Genomic DNA, 27,720 nt, shown 5'->3' with positions numbered 1-27,720 from the left:
TTTCCCTCGCAAAAGTCACGAAACCCGCCCCCTAGCATTCAAATTATGAAAACACCTTCTCATTGGACAAATGGAAGCAAGTTGTTTCAAAAGTCGATAGGTATTGGCCCTCAAGTTTTGATTTTCTTCCCCACATGATTTGCACAACTCATCCAAAATCTTGCGTCTGTGTTAATAAATAATAAATGAACCATAAATACGCGTTGTGTTTTGACTTCAGTTTGGTAGTACTTGGGCATTTTGAACCGCGATTTCTTACTTCAGGATGGATTTACAAAACATGACTATCAAATGCAGTTTTCGTTTTGCAAGGCTTTCAAAGGTAAATATATATGTACTCTGAGCTATGTGGTTACATTATTTAAACATGTAACTTAATTGGTTTGAAGACACAGTATGGCATTTCCAGAAGGTTTTTTTTTTAAAGAATAGAAAAGCATGATGTGCTCCTTAAAATTATTATGCCTTGTTTCACAAAACATTTTACTGAATTTAAAAGTTATAAGTAGGATATCAAATTCACTCTGTATGCTTGCATAAAAATTATCACAAGTTATTTCATATGACAGTCAAAGGTGTGGTGGATGTTGGTATTCTATTATCTGTGATTCAGAAACACACAGTCTTAGTGAAGTTTTAGTACTCACAGCCAGGGAGCACAAATCTCCAGAGAAGGCACTTCAGACATAAACTTTTAAAGGTCTTATGGGTGTTGTCACCCTTCATTGGTCATCAGAGACAAAGAAGGCTTAACCAACTGGTCACTCAGAGACTCTATTTACATTTCTGCTCAGTTACAAACAGTGGTTGCTGCTTTCTTCAGGGGCTATCAATCCTTCTCCATTATCTCTGTATGTAAACAGTGAAGGCCAGGCAGACCTGAGCAGGGTGTATTACACACACACACACACACACACATATATATATATATACACAGATGTCAGCAGAGCCCATAGCAATCTCTTTTCCACAGGGGCATACACAGACCTGGGCCTCATTTATAAAAGAGAAGTATGCACGGATTTAATCTTAAATAGTCATACGTGAAATTTCACATCTACGTAAGGATTTATAAAATCAAAACATGATGTAAAAATTTGCACAGATCAAAACTCATTTCCAACCTTCATTCCAAACATTTCTAAACATGTCACAAACCTCAGAATAGCAATTTTATTGTAGCAAATTTATGCAAAATCATCAATACATTTTTAAAAAGTTACAGTTTTTCAGTTTTTCAAAAATCTACAGGCAAATTTCAAGAGCAACTAGCCTTCTATAAATAAGCATACTTGTTTGTTTTAATTCATAACATGCCACAATGGCTGTGTTGGCCCTTCTTGAAGATTTAGAAAGCCAAGCATTACAGAGGGAACACATCTTCCAAGACTAGGTTGATTTCTTTTCTCAGATGAATGACTAGCTCATGAGCCGAGACTTCTTTTACTAAGCCTGCTTAACCAGCTCACATCAAGTTTGGAGAGAGCAGCACACTAATCAAGCAATTCCCAGATCTGTCTACTTTGGGCATTCTGGCAGGTAAATGTAAGAGAATTCAGTGACAGGTCAGGTATTTCGGAATCCTTGTTCTACCCCATGCTAACAGCATAATTCATTTAGTCCCAGAATGTTTTACATTTCCATACATGGTCGCCAACGAGCTGTACGTTAAGGAGGGATTTGTTTATTTCACTCGGTTCATTAACATTATAGACTGCACACATGTAGCCATAAGGGCACCAAACAGTAATTAACATCCATAGGTCAATAGGTGAAATCATCACATTGTCAATGTACAGATCATTTTGGATGCCTATATGATGATCCGTAATGCTGTGGCCTGGCGGCTGGGCTCCACCCATAAGTCAGTCAGATAAATATACAACAAAGGGGAAGCAAGTTAGACAATTATACAGCACAGCTTTAACCAGAACCAGTGCTAAATGCAGGCTGGGAGCAGCAAGCTTTGCTACTGCTAGCAAAGACAATCCTGCTGATGTAGCATCAGCAAAACACCTGAAACTACTTCTACCATTACCAACTACAATGTTAACAATGAATGTAAAGATGAATGGTCCAATTGTTGGTCAGAGGATTAAATGTGTTGATACACTTGTCCAAAAAAAAAAGACCATGCATCATACAGATCACTTTATTGTTTTATCTTTATTCAACAGATACTGTGAAAATGTGTGTTCCTCTTGGACCATGTGCAAAAAAGTTATTTTGGGGCCTAGTCTAATAATAAACTGCTGATATCTTAACATGTACAGATCAGCAAATATAAATTATGAAGGATATTTAAATAGTTTTTATTTGCATGTCTTCAGAGTATGAAGTTTTTTAATGCATTCTTATGATATGGCACATGACCCCATGCATTCAGAAAAGTAAATAAGAATAAACTTACAAGCAATGAAAGAAGTATAGCTACTTCTAAAAACATGCTTACCTGCATTATAAGCAACGCAGCATCACTACTTAAGTCCATATTTCAGGTTCACTTTCCCATTATTTCCAGAAATGTCGTTTGTATTTTCTGCACGTTGGCAGTGTGAGAGCCAAATGAAAGCCAAAACTGTTTGCCTACCTGATTGATAGTTGATGCAATCTGACTGATGAATCACTGTATAGATGGGAGTGACAATGGTGTCTTCTCGACAGGAATTAATAACCTGCCAATCAAACCTTTGACAGGTCATTGGATGCGGGGAGAAGCAATAAAAGTTATAAAGCAAAACAGTTTATGTAGCTATACCTGCCAAAGCATGTTTCTCCCTGCCAATTTCAATCAAAATCCACACAATTTGGCTTGAAACCGCCTAATCTGGCAACACAGACTTCACTAACACACTTAGCAATTTGGACTTTGATGAGGGCTGGTTGATGTCATTCGCCGAACTATTACCATTTTATAACTTAATAACTATAAACTAATAAGACTTGGTGCAGTTCGGACGTTAATGGGAGACTGGGTGATGTCGCTGGTAATAAAATGTTTTTTCAACTTCTCAAAAACTACCAGTACAAATGATAATTTTTACTTAACAAATGAATAGAAATATGTCTATTTATGATCAAATGGGGTGCCAGCATCACGCAGGTCTGCTACATCAGACCTTCCTTTGAGCCCCTCTGACCAATGTTGGCAGGTTTCATGCGTGGGGTTGCCAGCTGACTCTTCCGTGTTCCTTTGCATCATGTAGGCTTACCAGTGGTTCTGCATAATAAATAGATTAAATAAAATAAATAAATAGATTAACAATATGCAGTTATCAGAATATCATTTATTTACATTATTCATAGTAAACAATCATTCCCAAAGGTAATGGGGGAATCTTGCAGTCAACAAGTACCAAGTCTGTCAACCCATGTATGTATGCAGCTTGATGTCTGTCCTGCTTGCATTTTTTTTTTAATGTTAGAGTCGATGCTCATCTCCCTGATACATTTACAGCAACTATAAGGCAATGCCAGGCAATCTATTTTGTTTAGCACGTCACACCACTACTGACTTCCAAAAAGCGTGCCAGCCCTAGACTGACCTTCTGTTAAAAAAGCATAGATTTCTGACTCGACAAATTTTCACTTCTTTGTTACTTTTGAATACAGTTCGTTTAGTCATGCTCATTTCAGCAACTCCAGAGATTTTGTTCCCCTTTGGAAGCTGATGTAATACACCACTGTGGTGGTTGTCACTCCATACTAGAACATGTGAATCATCAGTAGTTTCTGAAAGTGCTGTACTGATATGCACACAGCCTTTATCTTGAGCATGTTGATATGCATTTTTTGAAGCGCACTTTGCCATAATTCCTTCAGTGATCTCTGAACTCATCTGTGGTGCAGTCTACCACAGGAGCTGTCACCACCAAGACTTTGTCCAGAAGTAGAAAGTTAACAACCTGAAATTCTGTGACTCTATACCTACAGTTGCCTGCACTCTTACATCCATCAAGAAAGCTCACATGACATCCAAGTCGAGTCTCATGCCAAGGATCCAAACACCTTATGGAAACATCTCTCTTGTAGTTGACTTTCAGTGCTGGTGTGAGGTCAGAAGCTTAATTTGGTCTAACACCTGCTGCTGATACCTGACACAGCAGCTGGATTGCTGGATTTGTTCTAGACACTTTCTCATGAATGCAAAAGAAGAGTTTAATGCATCACCTCTAGATATGATAGAGGTAATGCATTTTAGCTGTTTTATATTCACGAAGGGCAAAATAAAATACAATATTTATACTGTTTCATCAGATTTCAGAGTTACATGCAATTGTTCTACTTTGTGTAGAGTAGATGTACAAAGACTAAATTCTAAATATTTAACATTTCATTCCAAAAATGTTTAATGTTTTACCACTGTACATGCAGTGCCTGGCAGACTCCAAATGACAAGCATATGCTCTGTCAATGTACCACACATTTGCTATTAAAAACATATTTCCTAGCACCGTGTTTTTTTCTTAAGTAGGCAAACATTTTTTTAATGAAAATATGAACATAAGTGGAGGGTTTTACTTTAAAAAACCAACAACTTACACTTTTCCTCACATAACTACTGAACTAAAAGCAGTAATGTATATGCTTTAAATTTTAGATTACTCAACATCACATTCCAGAATATAGCATTGCTTGGAGTACAATACACATATGTAAGTCACAATTAAGTCTTCAACCTTTAGTTATGTCCAGGGTCAAGTAATGGTTCAAGAACTCAAATTACAAAAATCAGGTTTCTGTCAATAGTCAAGCAAGTTACATCACAGCTAAATAAGTAAATAAAAATTAACAAAAAGCATTTTGCTCAGATAAATCAATGGAGCATATTCTCTATTATCTATTGCATTATATTAAGAGTGATCACTTTATTAGTTATCCCATACTTTATAGCTCTGCCTAAAGACTACCAGACCAACTATAGGGCTATGAGACCAAAGAAAAATAAACTTAAAAGATAAATAGTAAAAGCATAGTATAAATAAGTATAGATAAATATAAATATGTGTGTGCAGGTTTATGGGTTCTGGTAGAAGACTAGTTGTAAGAAATGTATTTTAAGGTGAGACCAAGTAACAGTATGGAAGGTGTAGGTACACAATTCTTGGGATAGAGAATTCCAAGGTTTTGAACCATCAACACTGGAAGCTGTATCAGTAATGGTGCCTAGTCTAGAAGCCTAGTAATGGTGCCTAGTCTATCGGGACAGTGGCCACGTCACACCAGTTCATTCTGACTGGGAATGTTAACATTAACTAAAGTTGGTTCGAGTTGTCACTGATGCAATATAATGGCATAAATGCCATTTTATCTTTGATATGTATAAGATTTTATTTGTATAGATTAATGATAAGGGCTTAGCTTTGCTTATTATATATTTATATGCATTTATTGGCATTTAATATTAATTTTGCAATCCAAAGAAAGAAATCAATCAGTGAGTTAACTGATTTGTTTGATTACATCTGAAATCTATTTATTTTTTATTTTTATTTACTTATTTTTTACCTTGTTAGTTCCTGGTCATATTGTGCATGATTAATCAGTATCATAATTTAAAGGACAAAAGGCCTTTAGGTCTGGATGGCTTGTGTCAGGGAAACAAATGAATTCCTAGCTGTATGAGGAGATTCTACAGCAAAATGTCAAGGCATCTGTGATGTAAAACTCCAAAGCAGTTGGGACATGCAGAACTATAATAATCCAGAATATAGTAGTAATCCATCAATATGCCAAGATTCCAGTTCATGTGTTTGTGGCTCAAACGGATGACATTTTGTATTTTAGTCATGGTCTCATTTGCTACCAGTACACATGAGTTATGTGCAATCACTAATGAATATCCTCATTCCTGACAACACACCTATTTGAGGATTATTACATAATACAAGCCTTTCAGCAGTTCAGTTGCTTATTTTCTAGCTATCTAGTTTAACAGTATGCAACTGTCTTTCAATAAAATAGCAGTTCCATTTTCATAAATACACTCAGTGATTGCAGAAATGATAGTAAAACCTTTAAAATATGTAAACCTATGCTCTGCTTAATTCAGAGATAGAAATCCAAATGTCACCAACTAGGTTCTATTGTTACAACATTTGTAACCAGCACAATTTAAAAAAGACCATTTTTGGATAACCTAACATTTATTAACTGTCCTCACTTGGCATACCTTACACAAAAGTACAAGCAAAGCAAAACCAAATCAGCCAGGACCCTACGCGTGAGATCCTGGAAGGGAATAAAAAAAATTTAAATACTAAACAGTGGGGAGGATCTATCATCGGTCTTTAAGTAATGTACAGTTAAATATGTAAAGCATTTATAAGAAAAAAATGTTGTTACATTTTGACAAATGTAAGCAATCAAAATGTATTAACGGCTGCTCTAGCTAGCTATGGTGGATTTTGCGACGTAAAATCGTCATCTGTCTGGACCTGACCGTAGACGATTGATGACGGGAAGTTAAGGCGCTTCAACTGGAGCGAGGATAGTCGGGAATCTCAAAACCAGGTAAACAAATAATTGTTTGCACACAGAAATATTCACAGCACACGATTCCCGATTAATAGTTTCTGAAACAGGTGTTATAGGGCACATTTTGATCCGATGTTGCAGCATTTACACAAAAGTAAATGTTGAATTTACAAGCAGTGGCCTTCGTTTAAATGACCCCTTGCTGGCTCGGCTGGGAACGGTGGCCAGCAAGCTCAGCCGTCATGGAGGAAGACGGAGCCTAAAATAAACTTTAGCTAGCAAGCTAACTTAGCCGAATAGCTGGGTACAGCCAGACGTCTGCGTTCTTTAATTATTCATCTACTCGATTAAACGTTGGGCACTGTTACGGAGTCATGTAATTATATTCCCTATTAGAGAGTCTTAGCAAAAATAATTTAAACACATAATTTTAATATTTACCTTATGGAGCTGAGGTTTGAGATATTCATATTCTTATTTACAATTAGCCAGCCAACCTGCCAGTACATTGCCGTGGCGAGACCAACTATCGAATGCGTTTGCTAGGCTAGCGAGCTAGGCTAATCGTCTGGTTCATTTGGAAGTGGGAATTACTCTACAGTAAAATATAGGCATTACTAATCTGGTACCTCTCGAATGCTCTGTATTATTCATTTATTTACCATTTCACTTCCTCCAAACTAGATAAATAATTAGGGTTAGCTAACCTTCTCAAAAATCAGCAATCCTGTCTTTCTTAGCTAAAGTTAGCTGCTTTGTGTTTTGCCACATTGAGACCCTAGCTAACTAGCTGTTTGTGGACGAAGCGCAACGTGAGTCGTCGCTAGCTAGCTAGTAGAATGCTAGTTGTTGACCGCCTGTAAAGAGCGGGGGTAGTTATGAGCTACCACATTTAAGTATCATCCCTTGTTATATGTATCCACAGATCTAAATGACAAAACTAATTCCTTGATCAGTTGGTGGGCTAACAAAGGTACTCACTGACAGCTGTATTGGTGTAAAACGAGGTAGATTTTTAAAACACGGTCGCCATGGGGTTGAATAAACAAAACACGTGCTAAAATGGGATACAATCAGTTTTGATAGTATGGCTTTATACACAACTACACAATCAACAATCTTTCTGTCATCCAAGTTATTCTTCTATAAAGTGGGAGATTTAATGACTGGGTTCGGAGCAAACATCTCCCTCTTCAGTTTGGACATCTCAGTTTGACTAGTATACAAATTAACACAATTATATAATTAATACATTAATTAACATGTCTCTTGGCCAAAAGTTGCTTTACACCCTAAACCCAAACAAGCAGTAACATGTTGTGATGTATATTTTTCTTGGATATGTTACAGGATTGAGTCCACTGTCCCGGCATGGGGGATATGAAGACCCCCGATTTTGATGACTTGCTGGCAGCATTTGATATTCCTGATATCGATGCCAAAGAGGCCATTCAGTCTGCACCTGAAGAGGTGGAGGGGCACCAGGGGTCAAGCAGTGGTTCCCTCACAAAATCTGGTGACAGTGGAGTTGGAGGAAGCTCAACCATTAGAGCCCCCAGCCCTTCCACAGATCCACAGACTGACCCATCTATTGTTAGTGTAATTGTGAAGAACCGGGTTCGCTCAGAAGCCTTTGAGGGTGGTGATGTACCAGTGACAGAGCCACTCAATCATAATGGATTTGTGTCCTCAACTGGGCCAGCTCATATGCCTCAGTCCCGAAGCCAGCCAAATGGAGAGCAGTGGGCACTATGTTCCTCAAAAGCAGATTCCACAGGTGTAGTGCTGGGACCTACTAACACTTCCAAACAGAGCAGCAATATTTTCAATAAACTGAAACCTCTAATGGCACAGGGAGCTGGAGACCCTGTTGGAAGGGCAAGGAAAATGCAGCTGTTGCAACAGCAGCAGCATATGCAGCAGGAAACAGGGTTGGAGGGAGTGGAAAAGACAAAAGGTGCTGCTATTCCTGGTGGCACAAGTGGGCTGACATCTCCTTTTTTTTCCCCTCCCAAACCTTACCTTCCAACTTCTTCTACAGTTCCTTCTTCATCACCCTTATCGTCCTCTCCTTCTGTTGGGTCACGGGTTTCAGGAACTGTTGCCTCATCACCACTGGCTACAGCTTTGACAGAGCCATTCAATGGTACTCCACGCCATGGTGCATCTGGATTTAGACATATGGAATCTGATGAGGAGGATTCAGATCCTGATTCTGGGGGTTCACTGGTCATTCAAGAAAGTCCAGGCTCTCCTACCTCTCCGAAGCTTTCACGCAGACTTAAGTCTCCTCCTGAGAGTTCAGAGTCTCCGTCACTCCCCCACTCTGGACCCATGTCTTCAGTTGCTTACCCCAAACCAGGAGACATTCCCTTGGCTTCACCAGCATCCCCTCGCACCCAACAGAACTGGCTTTCCTCACCCGCCCAAACAGGAACTGGGAAAAGCCCACCTCCGGACGAGCGAAACCCGGAACATGTGATTGAGGAACGTGATTCACCAGAAAGTCCAGAGCCTGAAATCCCCAAGGCTTCAGTAACTATGCCTGCAGCTTCCAAAAAATCTTTCAGCCCAGCAGGGGCTGCATCATCACCATCTACAGGCCTCCGAGAACCTAAAGAGGAAGAAGAGGAGATGGAGGTGGCCAAAGGAGCAAATGAAGACAACAGAGATACCACTAATTTAACAGGTGAAGATAACAGACAGAAAGATGAAGAAAAAATGGAGGTGGAAGATGAAAGCAATTCTACCCAGCCCCTGACAATCTCAAATGTCAGTGCCCCCAGCAGTAGTGGAAGCACTGCAGCTGATGGTACCCTTCCCTCCAGGCCTCTTAAAGTCCGTATAAAGACCATTAAGACCTCCACAGGAAGTATCACCCGAACAGTTACCCGGGTAGCAGGCAAAGGAGTCATTGCAGGCAAAGGCACAGACTCTGCGAAAGTGCAGCCAGGAAGTCGGACAGTCCCTACTAACAGAGCCCAGAAAGCAGAGCCTACAACTGGTCGAATGGTAAAAGGTTCCATCCTGACAATGTCCACTCTGGAGGCCAGCAATGCTATGCTGGCTGCAGCAAGCAAAGCCCAAAACAAAATTGGTGTCTCATCTGACAAGACCAAGGTCTCTGCTACAGCTGTCAGCATCACAAAAGCTGCCAACCTGCCGGTCACACCTGCAGTTAGTGGCATCAGTGTGCGTGCCGCCACAGGGAGGGCGACTAACGGAGGTGCTCCTAATGTCCATGTACCTTGCAAGCCAGCTTCTATCGTCAATAGCACAGGAGCTGTTATTTCCCGTAGCCAATCAAGCCTAGTGGAAGCTTTCAATAAGATTCTCAACAGCAAGAATCTGCTGCCCAGCTACCGTCCTGATCTCTCTACTCCGCCCCCACCCGAGTGGGGTCTCCCCATGCCAGCTGCAGGCTATCGCTGCCTGGAGTGTGGCGATGCCTTTGCTCTGGAGCGTAGTCTGGCACGTCACTACGATAGGCGCTCCTTAAGAATTGAAGTAACTTGTAACCACTGTGCAAAGCGCCTGGCCTTTTTTAATAAATGCAGTCTGCTGTTGCATGCTCGGGAGCATAAGGAGAGAGGGCTGGTTATGCAGTGTTCCCATTTGGTCATGAGACCAGTCACTGTGGAACAGATGATTGGCCAGCAGGACACCACTCCCATTGGTATGAAACTACTGCTGAGTGTTTTGTTTTAAAATGCAACACCTATTACATACTAATTGAGCACAAGCCAGTCACTATAATGTTGTGTTTAGAACATGACATGAGTTTAACATTTCCAGATTGCTAATTCTTTCATCCTGTCATACTTCTAGGTATGCTCTCCCCTTCACTATCTTCTCCGGCACTCTCAACCACCTCTACTCAATCAGGAGCCCCATCTATCTCTTCCACATCCAGTCCACATAAGGACTCGCCCTCTCAGGGCACAGCTGCTGCCCAACCAAGTCCAGCTCGCCGTGGGCCACAGAGTCCCCATGCCCTAATGCCCCTCCCATGTAAGAAGGGTGAAGTCCTGCAGTACTACAATTTCAAATGTCCTGAATGCCAGACTCAGTTTACAGGCAAGGCTGAGCTCGTGGCCCACTTCCAGCAAATCAGAGCTACCCCGAATTCAGTAAGTAAAACACTTCTCAGTAAGTAATCTTTGGTCTAATATCTAATTGATAAAAAAGAAATTTAAAAAATATGCCAGTAAATTGCAGTATATGCCAGTAGAATTGGATAATTTCAGTTACACAGTGTAGGGAAGGGAATTTGCAGGAATATTTCCATGGAGATGAACATCTGACCTTTCCTGCCTTTCCTTTGTTCTCTTAGACATGTATGCTTTGCTCTCCCCCGATGATGCTGCCTAACGGATGCAGTGTGTCGGCCCATCAGCGGATCCACAAGCACCGAGCTCCCCATGTGTGTCCTGAGTGTGGTGGCATTGCCCGCCAGGCTAGCTTTCAGACCCACCTAGAGGAGGCCTGTCTACACTTCGCCAGGCGCATTGGCTACAGGTCTTAATGTTGTCCTCAGAATGTATAAAACAGGAATGCATGAAGGAAATGACTTATTCTGAAGATTTAGTCTGTGCCAGCTGCCAGCATGGCAAATGATTATTTATTACTTATCTCAGCACTGTGACATGATACAATTCAGTTATGTTTATTTTGTTTGTTTGGTTACTTGTTCTATTATTCATAGTGATCATAAGACCAAAGTGGCTTGAAAAAAAGCTTCATGTGCACTCTTGTGCACATGCCCCGTATTAACAGTACTTTGAATGATCTGTTTCTCAGATGCTCCAGCTGTCAGGTGGTGTTCGGTGGTTTGAATTCCATCAAGTCTCACATACAAACGGCTCACTGCGAGGTGTTCCACAAGTGCCCCAACTGCCCAATGGCCTTCAAATCGGCTCCAAGTGCCCAGGCTCACATCAGCACCCAGCATCCCACCCTCACTGCCGCACAGGCCAAGTATGTTTTAAGAACTTGAGCTGCACTGAACTACCTTCATACACAACATGCACAGACAAATACATCTGGGCACAGGGAAAAAGTGGTACAAATAGCTTTTCTGACTATGCTGCAGCTTAAACTAGTAGATCAGGACTCTGTGGGGTTTTTTGTTTTTTTTGTACAGACCTCCTCTTGTGATTAGCCAAAAAGAATACTTCCTGTCCTTATGCTTGCACACAACAGTCCAGGCATAAAGAAATAGTGGTAATCTTTCAACAGTTAATGAAAAGACCTCCTAATTTTGACTGATATCATTTTATCTTTTCTCCTGTAGGATGATCTACAAGTGTGTGATGTGTGACACGGTCTTTACCCAGAAACCTTTGCTGTATATGCATTTTGACACTCACTTGGCAAAGCAGAAAGTGCATGTGTTCAAGTGTCCAGACTGCACCAAGTTATATGCTCAGAAGGGTTCCATGATGGAGCACATCAAGGTTAGTTTCAGCAATCCAGCAGTGCATTGTTAAATATGTTATTACACCTTTGCATGTTAAAGATTAACTCCAGAAATGTTGATTACATTCAAAGTGTCAATGGATATGGGGAAGTGGCTTGCCCTTTTGCTGTTGAGTTTGTTTAATTTTCCATCTTACTCTTTTTAATGAAGGAATATGTTTTATAATCAAACATTGAAGGCGCATTCATGCTGAAAGTCTTTTACTTGTGCACCTCAAACCCATCTCACTGAAACGATGCTCTTCCATTTTAACCAGTGAATCAGTCTTCGCAGGCTCTGTGAGATCCATGAACATGTCCTGTAAAACACAGCACTTGTCCCACTCTGTATATCTCTTGTTAACTGTATTGACAATAATGCAACAACAATCAAAATTAGGAAGCCCAGGAACTAGTTCAACTATTAATCAATGTTTCTCAAATGAAGGCAGCTATCAAGGGTGCTACCATAAAAGACCTGATAATAGCGGCTGTACTGCTTAGTGAAGGGATGTGAATCCAGTGTGGATGGAACCGATGGTCTCTTTAGCTTATGTACCGCTGACATATGTGCTGTAAAAGCATGTTTGATTCTGGAATGCATCTTTAAAGTGCCAAAAGGTGTAATTCAACCTATATTTTTATCTTGCCTTTTTGTGTTGCCCATTCTTTGCTTTTTCCTCAAAAGAATGTGGTGTCAGCAAAGGCATACATTAAAGTCTTGGTTTGGCCTTGAATAGGTACCATCAGTGTTACCTTGTGTAAAGCTCTACCATGCATATGGTTAATTTCAGGCTACATTTTCATCTTACAGGGGCAAACTGCCTCACATCTCTGATTGGTTTTCCTGTTCTTCTCTCATTCAGACTGCCCATAGAGGTCTGTCAGGCAAAACAGAGGCTCCACCCACTGCCACACCCCCTGTCTCAGTCGCCAGTGCTAACTCCACCTCAAGAACCAAACAGTCAGGAGTAACACCTAGCTTTGAGGAGTGCTCGCAGGAACAGGAGGAGGAAGAAGAGAAAAGGGAAGAAGGGGAGGAGCCAGAGAATGAAGAGGAGGAAGAGGAGGACAATGAGGAGGAAGAACCCAGTTCTCCAGAGAGTGGGAGCATGGAGTGGAGGTGCAGGGAGTGCAAGACACGTTACTCTGAGAAGGAAGATTACATCGACCACATGAAGAAGGAACATGGCACGGTACATAAATATACCACAGAGCATTTTTGGGAGGGGTTTTTGACAAAAGAAAAAGGGAAAATCAGGCAGTCAGAAAGAAATACATGAGGTACCAGACATTCACTTTTAGATATTGAGAGCAGTGCCATAAGCAGGGATAAAACCATGCTAAACCATGCAGATTTCTGCTTAAAAGATGCATATGAACAACATAAAGTGATGTATGATTCTCTGGTTCTTGTAGTCAATGAAGAAATTCCCATGCCGGATGTGCGAGCGTTCTTTTAGCTCAGCAAACAGCCTGCGTCGCCATGTTCGTGTCATTCACGAGGGTGTCAAGAGAGTCTTCCACTGCCAGTGAGTTAACCAAAGCCTGAGCATCTTCATATGATTATGCATTTATATTGGGAATATGGACCATATGCAACCTTTCTATTTATCATATGGACCAAATTTTGTTTATCAAATACTCAAATAGGCCCCAAATCCAGTCTAATTTAAATAATTGAATTGAGTTTACAGTGAGTATAACCTAGAGACAATCCGATTATCTTAGATCTAGTAAGTTATTTAAGTTTTATAGCAACAATCAGTTTAAGGGGGGTTATTATTTGTCTAAAAAGAATCTAAACCTTTTGTTTTTGTTCAATTTCAGATACTGTTCAGAGGGCAAGCGAACATTCAGTAGTCGCCTGATTCTGGAGAAGCATATCCGAGTCAGACATGGCATCCGAGCTAGACAGCCCATAGACAGACAGGTAAACAGCAGATCTCCTGTTTCTTACTGTAATTACAAAATGCACGATTGCAGTGATGATACTCCATTGTATAGTTATATACTTATTATATTTAATGTCCTTTTTCAGAATGCTCCAAACACAAGGAAACGCTTGGCTCCAGGTGATGGGGCAGGGAGTTCCTCTGAGGCTGACTACGAGGCTGGAGCTTCGTCCATGGGAGGGGCAGCCGATGTAACAGACACGGGCAGTGAGGAGAGCCCAGCAAAGAAGACTCGATCATCTGAGGCCCGGACAGCAGAGGAAGAGATGGAGGACGGCACATTCCGCTGCACGCCGTGTGGTTTCACCACGCAGGACTGGGAGGAGTTCCAGCGGCACATACCCAGCCACTGTGATGGCGAATCAGCCTCACAGCAGTGCCTGCAGTGTGGAGCATGCTTCACCTCGGCTGGCTCACTCAGTCGCCATCGTTTCATCACGCACCGCTTGCGGCACGAGCAGGATGGCCGCGGGGCAGTGGCACCATCGCCGGGTGCATCGCCGCACACCGCCTCACCCTCATCGCCAAGGGCCGGAGAGGAGGGCGAAGCAGGCATGAGCTGCAGGGTGTGCGGCCGCCGTTTCGATAAGGCCTCGGACCTCAACACCCACTTCCGTACGCACGGCATGGCCTTCATTACTGCACACAAGACAGACAAGCCTGTGTAAGGAGAGAGGAAGGGGTAGGGGGAATCAGAAAGTGGCGGGCGGGCGGGGCGGGGCGGTCATACATACAACAAAGAGGAAAAGTCACTGCAAGATTAACAGCTTTATACCGCGTGCAACTTGCTGGACACTTGGTGGCATTGAAGTTATACACTGATTCGGGGAGAGGGAAAGGGGGTTGGTGTTAGAATGGTTTTCGTCTCCAGTACATCCAGCTTCTTTTTGTCTACCTTCATGCACCTGCTTTGTACTTCACTGTTCTACAAAGACTCAAGAGTGTGGCCCTCACACAGTAATGAATAATTCTCATTTACCCACCAGTTTTGTATTGCACTGTTGTCAGTACATGATAAACATACTAATAAAAAAGTCAGATATATTAGCAGTTTGCTTTAAAACATTGTCAAATACATTTGAACTGTTATGTATGGTCAGATTGGTTTGAATAAGCAACTAAGAGTAGTGTATTTAAAGACTGAAAAAATTTCAAACAGTTCTTTTATTTTTTACCTGCTAGATAATCAAACCACCCTAGTCTAGAATTTGTTCTCAATTTTCAGTACAAAAATGTTTTGGCCAACCTTTGTTTTTCTGTCTTGCACCAACATTCGCATTTTTACTTTACTCACCATTCAGATCTTTCTTACATAATTTACTTTAATATTTCATTGTGGTGCCTAGTGTTTATACTAGCTGGGCATCTGGACTGGAGTCTAAATTCACAAAGGTCAAATTGAAACCATTCCATGATTATTATTTAGAGCTATGGCATTTCAGTTGAGTTCTGCCCTACCTGATCCAAAATTTGAGCTAAAATTCACAACAGAGCATTAAAGCAAACTAAGGGTGCTAGTGAAGGGTTTTCCTGTTTTGTACAAAAACACTGACTTTTATTAATAACTATATTGTATCAACATTGTATTATTGATATTTATTTATATGAATCATTCGCACTTATTGTGAGTCATTAGATGACTGCAGGATGAAACGCAGAAGTAGAAGTGACATGGATGTGTTGATGTCTGATCAGATTTGATAGGACTGCTGTGGATATGTCAAGGGGAAAAAAGGTGACAAGGGATATAAGGTCAGGTCCATCAGCTGCAGATGTCAAAAGGTCAACCTTGCAAACATGTCAGTCATATAAATCACATGTAACAAGATTTCACCACAGAGCTGTAATTAAGACGTATAAATGCAGTACATTAAAGGCTTGCTCTGGTTGTTTTGTTTAGAAAATGTGAACAAGTTTAGACTTTTGTATTTGTATTCCTTTTTTCTCCCCTCCCCATAGCTGATTTCAGATATTCACCGTGAAAGTATCGTTTTTGGGAAAAGGAGCCTGGGTGTATTTTTTATGAATTTATTCTAATTAAAAAGAAGAAAGTGGGTGTGATGAATTGCTGATGCATTTTATTACATACAATATTGTTTCTTTTTTCATTTGATAGTAGACTTTCCTATCCAAAGTGTCTGTGCTCGTTAAAAGCCTCATTTCTTAAAAATGCATTATTAATAATATTGTGGTCATGTGAGTCATCTCTGTATGGATGTATGAGTGTCTAACCTAAGTCACCTGTTGTATGTTGTTTGCATAAGGAGAAATTCAGACATCTATCATATTCTGTGGTGAACTTGGTTCTGCCTGTTTCACTGCCGTACACTTTGTGTCAATTCTACTTTGTTTCTGAATAAAATGGAAAATTGTTACAGAGCAGTTGCTTTCCAAGTTCCCTAAGCACTACATAAATATAACAAAGTCTATAGATAAGGCAAGAAAACTATATATGACAATCCATTTAAACAAATTTGCATATAAATGTGGAGAGACAGTGAATGCCTTTGGACTGGTTGATCACTGAATCTAAGTATATAAAAGGTCTTAGGTCATGGTGAGGTGACTACACACTGTACTGTAGTACACAGTCATATCAGAATATTATGTATTATGACCACTAACCTAAAAATGAGAATAACTCCCTTGACTTGGATAACACTAGTGAATCATCATGGCATGGACTGTATTAGGTGACAGAAGAGTCACACGTGCATATTCCAACTGCAACAGAGCACCAAGATCCCTCAGATTGTGTGGTAGTGGGTCACCATGGTGACCCTGGTGATTCAAGTGTTCCCAGATTTGCTCCACTGGATTGAGATTGAGCATGTTAGCAGGCTAGAGGGATCACTAGTCACTAGTATGGTACCATTACCATCAGGGAAGAATGTCAACATGTACTGATGCACATGGGGGACCCGTTATGCTGTTGGGAGGCCCTCAATGTGCAAAGTCATCCATTCTCAGTATACTTTCACTATGCCGGCTCTTGAACATCCCACAAAGTTAGTCGTTTCTGAAATGCTACCACCCTTCGCCCGGTACCCTATATGACATCTGTCAAATCACATCCTTTGCCCATGACAATCGTTTTGCACTCTGCCATAACTGACTGGTGTGATCGCTTATTTATATGTGCAGCAAACCCTGTCATGTGGCATCTGATATCCCAGGCCAATTTCATTCCAAACCAAGGGTGGTCATAATAATCTGATATGACTGTGTATATGACTATTACTAACATTTTAACCAAGTTAAAACCAGGCACTGGTTAATGTTTCAGTTCCTTTTTTTTTTTTACTGAGAAATCAAATAAACAAGTAAACATATTTCCTATTTTAACCATACAAGAGATTTTAATGTAGTTTATTCCAGTGTTAAGGAACTTGGTCTTCCCCAACTCCCTGGCATACTACCTCACATGGCCATCTCCTGACACACTATGCTAAACTCTTTTGGTTCATCAGAGTTTTGCTGCACTCCTTCCAGTTCCTGCAATGTGACCACTGTCTTGTTGAGGTCTGGCTCAGGATGGTGCACTCCAATCAGCAGCTCATAAATCAATGATCCAACAAGGCCACCTACACAAGGGGCCCCCAGGGGCACCCACCACCACCATCCATCTCCAGTCCTGTCCCAGAGAGAAAACTGCTGATCAACAGTGGGCATTATTTGGCATTTGCTCAGCAGTGTGCATTAGCAGTATGTTCTTTATGCAGATTTAACCTATTAGGCTAATCCTGTGGTGATAACGAAATGTTTCTTCAAACTGGTGAGAAATTTGTGTGCAGGTGTGAACATTAGGCTGACCTGAAAACCTCATCACTCCAGCCAGCAATGAAGGTGAAGACTCTAGGCCTGATGTCCCGGGCTGGATTGATGGCATAGCCACTGTTTGAGCCCATTGAGATACCAATTACCATGACAACTGCACCCACCAGGATGGGTTCCAGACCAGGGGGGGCTGGATTGTTGCGGCAATCACTCAGCGCTAGAACGCAGACCAGCAAGGCTGCTGTGCCTATCACCTGAGGATCAAACTCAGTGTGAACTATTTGGTATAGAAGGAACCTGAAACTAAACAATTTCACATATAGCATTCCAAGTTGCAGGCTCATATAGCCAGCCATTAAAAAAAATAAAATAAATAAATAAATAAAAAAAATTTTAAAAGCCTACACACACTTAAGAATAGTTGTGCAACCTGTAGAATTGCTGATAAATTAAATATGCTATAGTGTTCTTTGACATTTAATTTTGAGCAAAATGTGCAATTAGATTTACCTGGTCTACAACTCCTCCCCATACACTCAGGTACTCTGCAGGGTAAGTGGAGAATATACCTGCCATGTAATGGAATATGGCATCTAAACAGAGAGGCAGACGGACGGACAGACAGACAGACAGACAGACAGACAGACAGACAGACAGACAGACAGACAGACAGACAGAGAGAGAGAGAGAGAGAGAGAGAGAGAGAAGCACTTTAGACTAGCAGAAGTGTTACAGTACTACTGTGGTTGCAAGCTTAACCATTAGTCTATTTGAAAAATAATGCCTGTGATCTATATTAGGCTTAGCCCTTTTTACTCACCATAATACTGAAGAGCAACTGTGGCTGCACCCAGAAAGGCTCCAAAAACCTGTGATATTACATAGAACGGGAGTCGAGTCCATGGAAACCTGCCCAGGAAACACAGACTCAGGGACACAGCAGGGTTCAGGTGAGCTCCTACAACCAGAGGACAGCAGAAAAAAACAACTGTACAAAGAGGACAACAGGATGTGCTCATTAATCACACTGAAGGAAAGAAAAACACATAATTTAATGTTCTGTACTGGGATAATTCATCACAATGTCAGTACTAGGTTAAGTTAGTACTGCAGGGAGGACAAGGTGAAAGGTTTTCCCTGCTTAGCAGCTGTACTTAACACAAACTAGATTAGATTTAGCACCCCCCCAGCCCCCCAAGGAATAAATCTAAGTCACACTCGACATATGAGCTTACCTGATACTCCTTTTGATATATAGATGCCAAATGTAGTGCACAATGCAAACCCAAGATTAACTGACAGGTATTCCCCTTTGGTATTTTCAGAAGTTGTCACTTGAGCAACTGAGCCACATCCAAACAACTACAGTGAGAACACATGTACAGTTATCAAATTCATAAGCTTTAAAATGGATTGATTCTCCAATTCATTATGCTTAACTTCACATGAAGGTTTGAAGATTCAAAAGCCAGTAGTTTGGTGTGTTTAGGAACACCTACCCTGACCAGTGTTTCATGCTACTTTCTATATGGTTTCTTTTCAAAGATGCAGAAGAGTGAATTTGAACAAAAAATATCAGTGTTGCCATTACTGATATCAGCCTTTCTATGGTGATACAATAACTGTATTGGCAAAGGGCTAATAATGTAATAGGTTGAAGTGCATCTCTAATGTGGAGCATTACTATAGTCACTGGATGTTCACTAATTGTATCTGGTTCAAACAAATCTTACTGACAGATGTGGAAAGTCAGAAGAAATGTAACACTTTCAACATACATCTAAGGATAACACACATTTTCCATCATGAGGTATAGTAAAACTTTTAATAGATCTAAACATTAGGGCTTCATTATAATGATATAGATATATTGGGATTATTTTTGATACGCATCAAGACTAACATGCATTGCAATATTAAAAACACATCAGAGAACCTTTACTGTGACACAGTTCAAAACTGGACTGTGACCAAAATAGATTATTTGATAATGAATCAAGGCATTCACCAGTACAAAACAAAGTCCTGCATTCTTTTCCAACCACCACAGCCTTCTCTAAAACTTGTGTTCAGTTCCATTTTGGGTGATCGTTTCCACTTCTTCCAACTTGGGTAAAATATTTAAAGCATTGGCACAGGTGTCTGTGTCAGGATCTGGTAAGTGCCACTGGATGAAGATGAGGTAAATGTAGGAACCTATGACTGCCCCCAGCATTGGTGCAGCAATAGGCACCCAGAACCAGTAGTTATAGCACCTAGGAAATGATTCAGATGAGAAAAGGAAATGAAAAGAAAAACCTTATAAGAAACACCACTATATAACAATCATTAGTGCTACCCCATAAGAGAAAATGTCAAATTATCAAATTCATGAGAAGTTGTAGCATAACTCATTAATAGAAACATTTCTCCCGCTTTGGCACCATCAGTTTCATGTCACCTTACTTACGTGAATACGTCAGAGCCCCATCCAGCCATGAAAGTGAATAGGCGGGGGCCAAAGTCTCTAGCAGGGTTAATCCCACCACCGCAGTTATACGACATTGACATAGAGACGCCCAAAAGCACAGTTGCAGCAAGTGGTGGGACCAGATCAGGAGGTGCGGGGCTGTTTTGCTGGTCATCCAATGGGAGGAAGCACAGCAATACCATTCCTGTTCCAACCACCTACAAGAAATTAGGTTAGCCACGAAACTACTAGAAAAAACAGTGCTTACAGATAAGATATATTCTCTGCTCTTTTTCTACTACATTCCTCAGTGAGACTGGGAAATTAAATTAACTGGACTTTAAAGAATGGTTTACAAAAAGTCACTATTTGGTAATAAAGACAACAGTAATATTCTTTCATATTCATATGTAGACCAGTCTTAGAGGAGAGATAAGCCAGTGAACTCCCACAGTGTGACTGAACTGGGTAAATATTTTTTATTAGGTCCATTTTGGGGAGTTATGGCCATTTTATGCCTTTTGAAATATCAGTGCTTAAAATATGAGCTAATGCTTAGCAATTTTCCATTTAACTGATTTCATGTGGACAGAACACATGACACATATTACCTGGTCAAGAAAGCTGCTTCCCAAAGACAGGAATTCAACGGGGTACGTTGCAAAGATGGAGGCAGTTTCATTGGGACCATACACAGTCAGAACGCCACCACTGTAGCTCATTATAGCATCTATTGAAGAGTTATAGCATACAAGGATACCAGGAAATGGATGCATCCATGTGTTAATTCCTTTGCTACTAATTGATTTCAGTCAAAAATAGCTTTGTTTCTAGAGGAGTTAAAATTTTTTTGTGCTGAAGTTTATAAATTTGGAATGAGGACCACAAACCATGATACATCAAGAAGACCAGCCCCGCAGCCAGGAAAGCCCCAATCACTTGAGCCAAACAATAGGGTAGTAGCTTCGACCAAGCCAGGCGGCCCAGCACACAACAGCTTAGAGATACTGCAGGGTTCATATGAGCTCCTGAGTGGGGAAGCAGACAGCACAAATGGGAGAAATGCTACTAATGTAGTAGTTTTATGCAAAATGAACAGTGCTCTTTCCAAACAAACATGCTACCTGAGATTCCCCTACAGCAGTACATGGCACACATAACACCCACAGAGAAAGCCATGTTGGCTGACAAGTATTGTCCCTTGCTGCCTCGACTGGTCTTCACCTGTGCAAGAGCTGCACAGCCAAACATCTGTGGGAAGATGAAGTATGAAAAACATGAAGTTGAAGCAGAAAGCAATGTTCCATATAAACTGCATAAAGCTTAATTTTAGAAAAGGAAGATTTTCAATGGAAAAATCATGTAAAGGTAGTAAAAATAGAAATGTAGTATTTAAAGCTTCCAAAGAAACAAGGCATTTCAGATGAAGGTCCTTTGCCAGCTGTGCAAGCAAATACCTATATTACATACTATGACAACAACAAATAAAAGCAGTGTTATTTTTCTACCTCACCATGAAGATGAATGTGCCCAGCACCTCACCCAGGCACTCTCGGAGCAGAGCATTGCGCACTTTCCCCTGCTGCCTCAACCACACCAAAAACCTACGGACTTCCATTGGGCACTGATGCTTCCCACACACTCAGGCTCTTGTGTTGTGCGATTCCCTGCTTCACTGTGGTCAAAACAAAATCCCAGAAGCAGTCTTCACTCCCTCAACTACTCAAGTGTCCTGAAGATTATCATGGCTAGTTGGAGCACTAGAGTGTAGGGAGCATCGTGTTCCTAGTTTTAAACCATTACGTAGCACTTGTGTTCAGATTAACCAATGTAGAACAAAGTTGCATGGAAACGGAATGCAATGTGTGCTGAGAAGACAAATTATCCATGAATGTTACATTAAAGCCATAACAATAAATACAGGAAGGTCATGTAGGGTGGGGGCAATGAGCCCAAGTCATATTTATTGTTACTTGGTCAAGGCATTTGGAAAACAGTGTGCTTAATTTGTTGTTATGCATCTTCCTTTGTATCATGAACATCGTGTGACTGTTCAGTATATGGTGCTGCCTTCTCTACGTAATCACAGACCTATGATTTTAAAAGACAGCATGTGGCTTACACAAAAAATCAAGAGAATCTGTATGCATCTGTAGTGGTTGTGTCATTTGCATATTATAGCTTTTATATTTGTTCTTATATGAAGCAGCATGCACTGAACTCTTAATGGCTCTTAATTTATAAATTATTTAAAAAAAAATCAAAATAGCTCTAATCATAGTGAGATGAATACAAATACCCATATTGAGAAAAAAAAAATCAGATAATGTTCAAGCATTCACTTTTAATCAGTATAGATAACGCAACTTGGTAGAAACAAGGATTGAGAAAATGTCATGTCAAAAGCTCCAATACACTAAAAGTTTTAAGTGTCCATGGTCATGTTTTTATCTTGGCTTCAGAACACCCATCTGCAGCATTATCTCCTTTTAGCCTCTGAACCCTCCAAAGAACTTGGTGAACACTGAGAATTTATCCTGCATGTCAGGGGATAGCTGAGGACCACCTGAGAAGACAGAAGAAATGTCAAAACTGCTTTTAATATTGCAAGACATTCCTGCAGTCTCAGATGGCTATTTAAAATAAGACCAATAAACCAAACCACCTGAAAGTCTTCTGTGAACACTGTATGACCTTTCAACCAGCACTCTATTCAGTACTGTTAGAGCAACTGTAGAGTGAAGAGAAACGGCCAGTTCAGAGTGTGACACACAACTGACCTGCTATGAGCGGATCAGGCTGATCCTGTGGACCCTCTGGGCCTCCTGAGCGTGTCACTGTAGTCTCCTCTTTCCCCTGGCTATCCCTGACAGTTCGTCTCTCTTCTACAGTCTGCACACACAAATCATGTAAAGAAAAAAATAGAATTTATCACCGGTGTGTCCTTAGTAGCCTCCCTCATACAATTTTTGTAATGCCTCTCCAAAAAGGTCATTCCAATAATCACTTATTTGGTATTAATGAAAGAAAGACTAACATTCAGATTAGTTTTAAGGGATTCTGGCCAAATTCACTGTTACACATGGTAGTGAAATTCTGATACCAGACCAACTGGACAACTCTACTGAAGTGAAATATTAGTTAGCACCATTACTAGACTTATTGAGAACTGAAATCAAAATAGGTTCCAAGGCATCAGCTTATCTTTTATCAGTAGCCTCCTCAGTTTAAAACCTGAAACATAACTTAAAACTTCAAATGTACACTAATGTTGGCAGTATTAAACATAGTATTAAACAAAATATCCTTTCAATGAGAATAAAAGCCCTGTGCATAACTGATTTGACAACACTAAAAAAGTAAACCATTGGTTCATAATTTATGCTATTACTCTCCCATTTTGCTTAGCAGCTCCCATCAGTTCTAATATTTTGTTCGGTTTTTTTTTTTTTTTTAATTGACCTTGGGGGCTGCTACAGAGAATAAAGAGAGATATCTTCCATATTTAACAATAGGTGGTTCAATTCACTTCTTAAGTCATTTGTACAAGCACTGTGAGCCATGCTGAGTACTTGGGTCTAAAGCCAAAACTCCTTTTTGGGGTGGCCAAGATCATAATGTAAATCTGTAGCAACATGTAAAGAAATCTGGAAAAACAACCACCAAATCCCACCTGGCAGTTCATAATTTTTAATTAACACTGTAGGCTTTAAAAGGGTGAGATTCCTCTGCAGACTCACTAATGTCACATACTGCAGCTTTAAACAAACTCATAAGGTGATGAATTATGTGCTTTAAAATCTGGATCAGTAAATTAAATACAAAAAAAAAAAAACAGAAATTAAGGTTAAAGTCTCAAAATACAAGGAAAACAGCTCATTCTCTTAAGTGACCAAACTTGGCAATTTACATACATTCTGTTACTGGGAGGAGGTTCAATTTTAAGATGTGAAAAAAGTTACAGGATTACTCACCCCATCTGGCTTTACCACTTTAGTAACTGTAACAGACTGAAAGAATGATCTTGTTCTTGGCTGGGGAGCTGGAGTTAAGATCTCATCCAGCCCAGCAGAGGACACCTGTGAATCCAGATCTGGAGGCAAGGTCAACAAGATCTTGTCAGCCAAATGAAACAGTTACTACATTTGCATGTACACAGTTTGCTTACTGTTAATAACCAGATTCAGATAGTTCTGTTTAAGGTGTTTAAATGTGCTGAAAAGCAGTTCTTTCAAGAAGCAGACTTTATATGACTTTAAAGGAAGTTGAGAAAAGTGCCATGCACAGTCTGCCCCTTAGACTAATTAATAAAAGAAGTAATAGATGAAAGAAATTAGGCATACAGTACTAGTTTTGTTCTTTGTACATTCTTGTAGAAATGTATATTTTCACAGATTAACACTAATTTATTTAAAAAAAAAAAAAAAAAGATTAGGGTGTGTCCATGACAGTTGCTAAATTCTGAGCTCAGACTAAACCCAAGTCTAGACTACAAAGAAGAAAAATAATACCTCCATCCTCTTTCTTTTCTACATCCCTCTGTGTTGGTTCATCATTCCAACTGTCCTTAAACTGAAAAAATACCAGACTCACTAAACTAATTTTCATAAATAACTCATTTAAATATCAGCAAATGAACACGCCTCAGGAGATGTCACTTACCATAGAAAAAGGAGACCAGTGATGGAAAGGGCTCCTAGGTATGTTTGGAACAACAGATGAAGGCTCTCCATGTTTTGGCTTTAAGGAAGGGGTACTGTGGAGAGAATCATCTGGAGTTTTCAACATGAAGTCTCTGAGAGAATTTCCACTTCCTCCTCCTCTTCTCTCTGGCCTTTCCTGAGGTTGAATCTCAATACTGGGGAAACCTTTAAGAGAAAACTGCTATTTCAATTAAGCTTTGTTAAAATGATCATAGCTATACTACAGAACAGTCAAATACAATTTTAGTTAAGAACAGTTTTTGTAAAGATTTGTGAATTACAGTAAGGATATGCTTGTTTTGACAGTTACAAATATAATGCAGTTATTAATTCAAGACCTCACTGATTTGAGCAGCTACTAATTGAAGACAATTCTCACAATAGATAGCTGTACATTTATACATTTTTACAGAAATGAGGCCAGTTTCCCAAACCAAGGCTAGTCCTAAAGTTGGACCAAAATGTATTGTAAACAATGAATGCATCAATGACATTACATTTAAAACATACTGGGGAAATCAGTTTGTTCTGTTGAATTATTCTACCAAAGATTACTGTGCATGCACATATCTTTACCTCAGGTTTCTGGTGTTTTATTTTTTTACATGCAGCTTTTAGAAATGTACAGTTAATTACTGTATTACTTATTCTTACTGTGTACTTTTTAAAAACCGTCAGAACATTGGCCAAAGAAACAGAAAATAATTAGTTGCATGAAAGAGACAGGGAACGTTCACCAAAACCTCACGTGATTGACATTTAAAGTTAAACAACAGAACACACCTTGACCAAAGACATCTAGACCAGCGAAGAGCTCTTCCATCTCTCTCAACATTTGACCAAACACACGCGGTTCTTGGACGAACACTTCGTTAGGTCCGACACTGAAAGTGAACGTATCGTCAAAATGGTCTTCGTATTGAAATGCTTCATCCTCGTCCTCATCGTCACCATGTGTCATACCATCAAAGAAGGGTTCCCTGGCACAAGGAGAAGTCTTAAATTGTACAATTACAATTATGTTATAAAAATAATGCTGCGGCCGCGTGCTTATTGGAAGGTTCTGTACCAGATGGTCAGCTAGCTATGCTAACCAGTAAATTCTTCACTCTGTTCGGGTGCGGAATATGCGCCCAGTACGTGCAAACAGTGTGGAGGCAGTAAGATATTAAACACAAACAGATTTGTATCTGCTCCTTTCAATTACACTGGAACAACAAGAGCTGAAACTATAGTCTCGTCAGGTAGGTTAGCGTAGCTAGCTAGGGTTAAATGTTTACGCTAGGACAGCTTTTATTTCATATTTCACGACATGCATACTTTTTTTGTTGAAGTGATCATAGCTACACTACAGAATAGTCAAATTCAGTTTTACTTAAGCACGGTTTCTCAAATATTTGCGGGGCTACATTAAGATAAAACCGCGAATTTACCAGTGAATTATCAAACTCCTGTATCATTTAGGAAGAATACTGGATTTCCCCTACTTATAAATACTTAATCGGCTAATCGAGTGCAACTTCCAAGTTTCTCACAATACTCGAACACATCATATGTCCCTAGATAGCCAACAAGCGTGTCACTACTGGAAGGCAACTGTTATTTTTCGATAGAATGCTAGCTGTTAACTAACTAGCTGAAAACTTACCTCGCTCTAGCTAGCTAGCCATCGATTCCCAACACAGGAAACTAACGATAGTTAACCTAGTTTAGCTATCGCGACAGTATAAATATCTGGCCAGCAAAGTAGCTAAGGTAACCTGTTCGTTAATAGCTATAACTACTAGAATCCACCTAGCTATCACACATAGCGTTATCTAATTAACAGGCCGGCAAAATTCAGTAACGTTAGGGTAGCTAGCTAACTATTCGGTCAATTAACCTTTTCAAACTTAGCTAGCCAGCCAGCGGTACTTGTGTAATAATTTGATTCTGGCCAAAATAAGCTCTTGATCTGTGAGTTTAATTATGCTTTTTAATATACATCTCGCTAGATGGCAAGTAGGAAAAAACTCGTTTGCTGCTTTAGCAAGTAACGGCGTTCACGAAGTACCTAACGCTAGCGTTAGCAAACAAACAAGCACTGGGCTTCATAACTAAACCTGCTAACTTATGACGTCTAAATATATTTGTACTGTTCACGTAGGAGTAAAGACTACTTACCGTCGGCCATATCCACGATAGTGACCTCTGGGCACCCCCAAAAATCCACGGAAGAAATCAAATACGCTCATTTAAAGGTTAAATTACTATGAAAGCTTGCCCGTGACCATCCATAACAAGAGCAGAATGTAAAAACTCGTATCACGTGGTTAGTCATAAACGAAACAAGCCCCACCTCCCCCCCCTCGACGTTTTTCAAAAACTACATAAGCATGTTCACACACTAACTCAACCCGAGTCCTCAGACTTGTCCAAATAATTTTCTGTGCTTTTAAACAAAGTAAATAGTGTAAATAGTTACGTTAAACCTCCTCTAAATATACTGACATTCAATTTTATGCTACGTCACCAACATAGCCTCAAAATATTGGTAATCAATTTTTTGATTTTCAGTTAAAACGTTTGAAAAGAATATATCATTGGAAGGAATAGAATGGTCACAGCATACTAATAATCTTATATTTGAATTGAGGTCTATGGAAGATTGTAGGGAACTGAGTAGACTTGAAGGGTGTACAAATTAACCTGCTACTTTAACCTCCATGTTTACAATACAACAGGAATGAGCACATGTTCAAAAATAAATGCAAGATATTTTGTCTATCCAGGTCTGATGATAAAAATTGCAACTGACCAGATCTTTAGCAAGTACCTCAGCACAAGATGGATTACTTGACTGTATTTGCAGGGCATGGTTCAGACGCAGCAAAATTAGTGACAAAGTTAGCACCCTTCCAAA

At 40.1% G+C, this 27,720-nt stretch overlaps 4 protein-coding genes and 1 non-coding gene across 6 annotated transcripts; 2 read left to right on the top strand and 3 right to left on the bottom strand.

Annotated features, from left to right (window-relative positions):
* The first annotated feature begins 6,291 nt into the window (after positions 1-6,291).
* znf687b (zinc finger protein 687b) lies at positions 6,292-16,266 on the top strand. The gene is made up of 10 exons (XM_035528974.2): positions 6,292-6,513; positions 7,828-10,153; positions 10,306-10,607; positions 10,811-10,995; positions 11,278-11,454; positions 11,771-11,933; positions 12,801-13,130; positions 13,354-13,466; positions 13,765-13,867; positions 13,976-16,266. The coding sequence occupies exons 2-10, from the start codon at positions 7,849-7,851 to the stop codon at positions 14,555-14,557; spliced, it is 4,260 nt and encodes a 1,419-aa protein (XP_035384867.1). The 5' UTR covers positions 6,292-6,513; positions 7,828-7,848; the 3' UTR covers positions 14,558-16,266.
* LOC113572632 (small nucleolar RNA SNORA13) lies at positions 12,582-12,737 on the top strand. The gene has a single exon (XR_003410144.2). It is a non-coding gene; the product is annotated as a small nucleolar RNA SNORA13 (small nucleolar RNA).
* Positions 16,267-17,309: 1,043 nt separating the features above from the next.
* Positions 17,310-18,945, bottom strand: LOC113572595 (aquaporin-3; the record flags this gene model as incomplete). The annotated part of the gene is made up of 5 exons (XM_035529171.1): positions 17,310-17,523; positions 17,703-17,920; positions 18,177-18,259; positions 18,487-18,575; positions 18,902-18,945. Coding segments are annotated over 5 exons (648 nt in total), but the record flags the coding sequence as incomplete, so codon positions are not given.
* A 553-nt stretch (positions 18,946-19,498) lies between these two features.
* Positions 19,499-21,504, bottom strand: LOC113572593 (aquaporin-10-like). The gene is made up of 5 exons (XM_027002296.3): positions 21,240-21,504; positions 21,006-21,143; positions 20,727-20,845; positions 20,116-20,333; positions 19,499-19,921 (listed from the first exon to the last, which is right to left on the bottom strand). The coding sequence occupies exons 1-5, from the start codon at positions 21,364-21,366 to the stop codon at positions 19,723-19,725; spliced, it is 801 nt and encodes a 266-aa protein (XP_026858097.3). The 5' UTR covers positions 21,367-21,504; the 3' UTR covers positions 19,499-19,722.
* A 544-nt stretch (positions 21,505-22,048) lies between these two features.
* On the bottom strand, positions 22,049-27,139 carry hax1 (HCLS1 associated protein X-1). Of its 2 annotated transcripts, none has more exons than XM_027002257.3 (7): positions 26,982-27,139; positions 25,602-25,798; positions 24,778-24,983; positions 24,627-24,687; positions 24,090-24,208; positions 22,896-23,007; positions 22,049-22,681 (listed from the first exon to the last, which is right to left on the bottom strand). In XM_027002257.3, the coding sequence occupies exons 1-7, from the start codon at positions 27,050-27,052 to the stop codon at positions 22,605-22,607; spliced, it is 843 nt and encodes a 280-aa protein (XP_026858058.1). In that variant the 5' UTR covers positions 27,053-27,139; the 3' UTR covers positions 22,049-22,604. The 2 variants fall into 2 exon arrangements, with proteins under 2 accessions (XP_026858058.1, XP_026858059.1); XM_027002258.3 differs by having other exon boundaries at positions 25,602-25,702; positions 26,982-27,134.
* Positions 27,140-27,720: the final 581 nt, after the last annotated feature.

This window comes from Electrophorus electricus, chromosome 2, assembly GCF_041902795.1.
Source record: "Electrophorus electricus isolate QZ-2024a chromosome 2, ASM4190279v1, whole genome shotgun sequence".
Taxonomy (NCBI): Eukaryota; Metazoa; Chordata; class Actinopteri; order Gymnotiformes; family Gymnotidae; genus Electrophorus; species Electrophorus electricus.
Note: the sequence above shows the minus strand (reverse complement) of the source record. Positions and strands in the feature narration are given on the sequence as shown.